This window comes from Otolemur garnettii, unplaced genomic scaffold (genome assembly GCF_000181295.1).
Source record: "Otolemur garnettii isolate 467f Iridium unplaced genomic scaffold, OtoGar3 scaffold00179, whole genome shotgun sequence".
NCBI lineage: Eukaryota > Metazoa > Chordata > Mammalia > Primates > Galagidae > Otolemur > Otolemur garnettii.
Genome location: NW_003852574.1, coordinates 148,932 through 155,770, shown reverse-complemented (window position 1 = coordinate 155,770; position 6,839 = coordinate 148,932). Strand labels below are relative to the sequence as shown.

The 6,839-nt window shown below is 44.0% G+C and overlaps 1 protein-coding gene across 1 annotated transcript; it reads left to right on the top strand.

The window, feature by feature from the left end:
- Positions 1–725: 725 nt before the first annotated feature.
- On the top strand, positions 726–3,443 carry LOC100941512. Its single transcript, XM_023519563.1, has one exon. It carries the CDS (start codon positions 1,240–1,242, stop codon positions 2,746–2,748), a length of 1,509 nt encoding a protein of 502 aa, XP_023375331.1. The 5' UTR covers positions 726–1,239; the 3' UTR covers positions 2,749–3,443.
- Positions 3,444–6,839: the final 3,396 nt, after the last annotated feature.

The window sequence follows — 6,839 nt, the reverse complement described above, 5'->3', positions numbered from 1 at the left end:
CTCAGTAGCTAGGGCACCAGCCACATACTCTGGAGCTGGTAGGTTCGAATCCAGCCTGGGCCGCCAAACAACAATGACAACTGCAACCAAAAAGTAGCTGGGCATTGTGGCGGGCACCTGTAGCCCCAGCTATTTGGGAGGCTGAGGCAAGAGGATCACTTAAGCCTAAGAGTTTGAGGTTGCTGTGACCAGTGATGCCACGGCACTCTACCCAGGGCAACAGCTTGAGCCTCTGTCTCAAAAAAAAAAAAGAAAAGAAAAGAAAAGAAAAACTCCAAGCCACATGTTGTCAGAGTCCCTAATTCTAGAGGTCAAATGAAAACAAACTGCCCTGGGTATGTTCATATGGTACCTAAGAGATCAGTAGACTGGAAAGAGCAGGGCTGATGCAAGAGGAAACAACCCAGCTCATCCAAGGAACCAAGGCATAGCAGGGACAGAAATAAAAGCACAAGGGATATGTTGTCACACAGCTATCTTACAATTGGAATACATGTCCCCAAAGCCCTGATCATCAAAGTCTTCAACTGAACCCTTTATTAAACTCCTTCACAATGCAGAAACATATACAGAGCTCTCACTGGGTTTTCAGGACCCCATTCAAGTCAGTTTTTAAGTGAGTTTGATCAATTGCTATGACAGCAAACCCACTCTCCCTCTGAGAAATTAATGTTAGCAATTTTGATACTACATTAAAAATTTTTTTTTAAGTGAAAATTCAAGCAATTTCCTGGATTCAGTGTTCTTCAGGAGGTACAGCTGGGAATTGGCAAGAGTCTTACTTATTTTTAAGACAGTTTTTTGAGTAGGTGAATGTGAAGGGGTGGGCATAGTATCAGATAATTGAATGTGTGGGTATAATATGTATCTGTATCAATGAAAGCTGGATTAATTACTATCCTAAGTACCCAGATTGGCACTATACCAGGTTTTAAATTGCAGATATAAACAGAGTGCTAGTTAACAGGAAATTACATTTTCAGATTAACAGTAGCATTTGGTTGTGCTGAAAGCAGTTTCTTTCCTTCCTTTCTCTTTCATTCTTTCTTCCTTTCTTTATTTCACATTGATTAAATACATTTACCACCTAACTGCTTGAATAAGTGAAGAGGATTGGGGGAGAGATGGGTTTTGTCATGAATACTGTGGAGTTGGTGTGATGTCACCGTCAGCTCTGTGCGATCGTAGGTGGTATTAGAGCTCCAGGAGCGAGAGGGGGGGAGAGGAGTGGAAGAGACGATGTCGCTCTCAGACAAGCAGCCAGCCTCTCTCACTGCCGCGCACAGCCAGCTTGGTAAGGGCAAGCCTGCAGAGTGCCGAATGGACTCCGCGAAAGAAATCAGTCAAGCTGGATTTGAGTGGCAGAGGACAGAGGGCAAACTGAATGAAATCGGGCTGAATGTCAGCATGGACGGGAAGCTGAAAGACGGGCTTGTGAAGAATGCCAGCTTCCTGGAGCCGAGTAAGCTCTGCTTTTTTGAGGGGAAGCTAGACAAAGAGTGCAGCATTGAAGTGCAAGACAAGGAGTATCAGGCAACCTCGGGTCACCTTGAGAGCAGGTATGTGATTTCAGAAACCTGCCACCCCTTGGAGGGGAACTCAGTTCACCAGAAGACTGCTGAGTTCCATCTGGGACTCATAGAGGGGCCAGACACCTTTCAGGGGAAGTTGGTAGGGAAGAATGGACTGGAGAACAAGAGCCAGCCACATCTGGATTTCCCTGGAGCTGCTGATACCCCCACCTGGTACGTTAAAGAGCAGGAAACCAGTGTTTGGAACCCCAACTTTCATCCAGTGGCTGAAGACCTTCAGAGCCCATGGGAAGCCACTATAGGAGAGAAGGAGAATGGCATCACCCCTGGCTGCCCTGTGATAGGTATAGTGACTGATAACTCTGGGCAGTTTAAATGTGAGTCTCCACTACTAGCGACTGTAGCCCACCCGACCCCCGTTATTGAGCATTCACCCACTGGCATTCCACCAATCACTATGGTGGAGTTCACCCAGGAGTATTTGAATGCAGGCTCTCACATCAGAGGCCACGATAAGGATTTGGAGAAATTGAGTTCTACCGAAGAGAGTGCTGTGCTTGACCAAGCCCCACAGCAGAAAAAGGCCATGCGCCGAGCCCTGTCTGAATGCTCTCACCTCTCTGTTCCACCAGCTGTCAACCTCGCAGATAAGTATCCTGAGCTCCCTGCCCGAGAAGAGCTTGCTTCTGGCCTTCTGCCTCCCACCAGTGGCCCAGTGCCTAGTCCCATGCCCAGGAACCTGGGTACTCCTGGCATCAGGCGCTCCATGACAGTGGCTGAGGAACAGTCAGCTATCTGCAAATTGAGCCCTGGGGAGCTGCCCATCTTGCCTACTAAAGAGATACCTCCTTTGATTTGTGAGGAACCTGTGGTTGAGAAGAGAGAAGAATTCACCCATTTTAGTAACAGCAGCAGCAGCTCTGGTAAGAAGGAACTCGGCACTGCTCTCCTTAGTAAGCTAGAGCAAATTCCTGAAGGAAGCAGTAAGGAAAAAGGACAGGAAGATATTAGTGAAGCAAGAATTGATTCCTGCATCCAAGTCTGTCAGGGAGGAGAGAAAAAGCCAGGGTGGACAACTCTGGCAGAGAAGGAAATTGAGGTCACTGCAACCCAGAGCTCTCTTTCGTTGCCGTGTGAAGAGCCCCCACGTGATGGTATGTTTCTAAATTTTGCCTCCATTGGGAACAAGCAGACAGCAAGGAAGAAACCAAAGTGACAGATTACCGGCAGGAGCATTAGGCAGCTTTTATTGCTAGAGTCTGTGACTGCCTGGGGAAAGCTTAATTCCCTTGTGGTGTGAGATTGCATGGAGCGAGGGGGAAAAAGAGAACAAAGTGAATCTGGCTGGGTCTGGTGAAATGTCTGCTGGCATGACAGATAGTGTGGATTGAGGATGTGGGCTAAATGGGCAGGGAGGGGAATGAGGTCAGAGGATGGTGGACATAAAAATTAAAGCCCCTTTCTTCACCTCAGTCACCCTTCCACCCTATTCCCCAGCCTTCCATTCCCTCAGCTCCCCATTGGTTTGAACCAAATGATTCCTGGGCTCTAAATCATCCAATCGCAACTGATTGATTTCTTTGCCTGAAAAATGTCACTTTGTGTAGATTCACAATGGGTTTATCAGCACTAACCTCCTCTCATTAAGTTGCACAGTCTGGGTGGAAGCTCTGTTTTCCGTTTTGCTTTTGAGAACATTTTACTTTTGTTCAAACTGAAAAAGAGCCTTTTAAAGCTGGCTATTTAATATTCTCTTCCTGTTCTTCATGTTTGACCCAATCTAGCTTCTAATTTTCTCTTTCTGTATGTGTTTTGGGAGTATTTGTAGGGAAGAAGAGAAGAAAGAGCAAGTAGAGAGAGGACAGACTTGCTTGCAATCTAATAAACAGCTAAGTTTTGTGGTCTTTGTGATCTGGCCGCCTTCTCTGTCTTTCTTCCTTGCCCTTTCTTTTCTTCCCCATCCCCCATCACCCCCTGGCTCTTATTGTTGGTGGTCTAAAAAGGCTTGTTTTTCTGAGTCTAATTTGAATACGAAGGGCTATGATTCACAGTTTGTTTGGGGGGATTTAAAACATGTATTTTATTTGTAAAAAATATTCTCTTTTCTGTGACCTGGAAAAGAGTGCATTTTATTTTTTTATTTTTAAAGAGTGCATTTTAATGAAAATTATTTACTCAATTTGCTATTTCTAAAAATAAGTGGTATTTTCTAGGAGAGTGGTAAGTAGCAGAGGACTCTTGAAAACTGACAGGTTTTTCTTCTTTTTTCTTTTCTTTTTTTTTTTTTTTTTGAGACAGAGCCTCAAGCTGTTGCCCTGGGTAGAGTGCAATGGCATCATAGCTCACAGCAACCTCCAACTCCTGGGCTTAAGCGAGTCTCTTGCCTCAGCCTCCCAAATAGCTGGGACTACAGGCACCTGCCATAATACCCAGCTATTTTTTGGTTGTAGTTGTCATTGTTTTTTGGCAGGCCTGGGCTGGTTTCAAACCTGCCGCCTCTGGTGTATGTGGCTGGTGCCTTAGTTGCTTGAGCTACAGGCACCGAGCCTTTTTGTTTGTTTGTTTTTTGAGGCAGAGTCTTAAGCTATTGCCCTGAGTAGAGTGCCATGGCATCATAGCTCACAGCAACCTCCAACTTTTGGGCTCAAGCAGTCTTCTTGCCTCGGTTTTTCTAGTTTCAGTAGAGACCTGGTCTCACTCTTGCTGAGGCTGATCTCGAACTTGTGAGCTTAAGCAATCCACCCTCTTTGGCCTCCCAGAGTGTTAGGATTACATGTGTGAACCACCCCACCCAGCCAGGTTTTTCTGTATTTTTTTAATGGAGATGGGCAAAAAGGTTTCATATTTCCTGTGTGATTTCTTACGACTCTGGGATCACAAGCATTCAAGTATCCCATGTTGTTGTATACTTGTAACTGTGGCAGAGAACTGTAAGCTACTGGTGGATAGGTCTTTGTCTTTCTTTTATTGATTATATAAAGATGGGTTCATTCAACATGCCTACCATAAGCCAGTCACAATCTAGCCACTGGAAATATACTTGTCTTCAAGCAATTTATATTCTAGTGGGAAACAGAGGGTTGTGAATCATGTAAACATTTTGGAGGAGTTCACTTTTTTTTTTTTTTGAGACAAAATGTCACCCTATCACTGATAACCTGTAGCCTATCGCCAGGCTAGAGTGCTCTCCAGCTCCTGAGTTCAAGTGATCCTCAGCCTCAGCCTTCTGAGTAGTTGGAAGTACAGGTGCCTGCTACAATGCCTGGCTAAGTTTTCTATTTTTAGTAGAGACAGGGTCTTGCTCTTGCTCCAGCTGGTCTTGGAGTTCACATTTGAGCTGGGCTTTGAAAACTTAGGATGCCCAACAATGCAGACGGAAAGCTTTCTAGGCAAAGGAAATCATATATGCAAAGGTATAAAGCATAGGCAGTTCCTGTTAAGTGTCTTTATGGGATATTGCCTTGAGGATTATTTGATTTCTGCAGGTTTTGTTTTTTTCTTTGTTTTTGGCTGGTGCCAGGTTAGAACCCACCACCTCCAGCATGTGAGACTGGCACCCCACTCCTTGAGCCACAGGCACCACCCAGAGGATTATTTGATTTCAAAGAACAGAAACACACTCAGAGAAACTCAAATTTATTTTAAACGTTTTATTTAAAGGAAATAGAAGAAGCTCAGGGAATCCAGTTGCAGGAAGTGTTGCCAGGCTACAACTATTGTGTATGTCTCTCTTGGGACCTTTGCTTCTCCTTGTACCTATATTCCACTCTGTTCTCTTTTGGAAACTATTTCCTCTAGTATTTCTTTTTGCTTCCTTTGTGACTCTGTTCTTCCCAGAACAGAATAGCATTGGGTTGCCATGGTTTGGGCTATGTGGCCAGCTTTGTTTGTGCTACTGTGTATCTCAGGGCCATAAGGTTGTTTGACTGTCATTCTGTGTCTTAGTCCTATTAGAGAGTAAGCAAGTCAGTGTGTCTTATTTGCTCAGCTTGGTCCAATCAACTGTGCATCAGGTCCCTTCTTAACCCATCTTAGCCATTTAGACCCACCTACTTCAGTCACCTAGAAGCTTCTCTAAAAGAGAGAATATGGGTTAAGGAAACATTCCAAGGCTGTCTTTACATATATGGCAAGAAATAATGGAAGAAAATTCTAAAATATTGCTTGGAACCCAATCTTGCCAAGGTTACAGTGCCCCCACCTTATTCCCAAGTTAAAAAAAACTGGTAGCTGCCTATCATGGCAAATAAAGAAGCTCAAAGTCAGCTTTGGGAAGACTTACTTGTTCTCCGTAAGGAATATGAACTGGAAAACAAAGAATTGAAAGCAGTAGTTAGTGGCAGGTGAAACACTGAGGATGTGATAGGAAAATTGTAACATTAAAATAACTTGAATTGAAAATTGGATGTGGAGGGTATGAGAGAAAGAGAAGAATCAAAGGTCATGGTGTCATTTCAGCAGGTAGTAATAAAAATAATGGAAAGTTCCTATGGAATAAAACTGTTTCGCGAAGGAGTTTGAGTTTTGTTTCAGCCACTCTGTTGCAAAACTCTTGGGACATTGGGACGGTGGTCTCTAGCAATTGTGTAGTGTATACATGGATAACAGATGAGGGTCTTGGTAAGAGGTACCATCTTGGAGGGAGACAGCAGTTTGTGCTTATGCACAGGTGCATTTATATGTCATAGGCCAGCGGTTCTCAACCTGTGGGTCGCGACAGGTTGTGTTAAAGGGAATTGTATTAAAGGGCCGTGGCATTAGGAAGGTTGAGAACCACTGTCATAGGCAATGAGACTTCATGAAGCATTCATGTTGTTTACTGAAAAATACCGTACATTGAAAAATACTCATAGTAGTCTGGGGCCAGTGGCAACAAGTATATTTGCTATAGAACAAAGGTACTACCAGACTTACACAGTTGTTGGGTTTTTTCCCTTCTCATTTTTAAAACTAGAAAAATAATCAGTTTTTGACTAACTAGACATACGATTCAAACATTGAAAAGTACAGAAACCTCTGCATTAGAAAACCTCCTACCATGACAAGATGGTATCAAGTCATTTTTTTCCTGATCCTCCCTGTGAATACAGCTAAATACTCTGAGGTTGGCCCCCACCAGCTGACAACACAGTGGCACCTATAGGCCTAGTGTCTTAGAGCCCTCTATCCTAGTGTTTTTCAAACTTTTTTATCTCATGGCACGCTTGAACCTGTAGGTAAACTTCCATGACACATTTAAATTGTGTTGATCAAAAAAAAAACAATAGGCTCGGCGCCTGTGGCTCAACCGGCTAAGGCGCCAGCCAC

What these genes read in the sequence shown, in the direction of transcription:
- LOC100941512 (XM_023519563.1), top strand. Translation starts at nt 1,240, where the DNA reads ATGTCGCTCTCAGACAAGCAGCCAGCCTCTCTCACTGCCGCGCACAGC.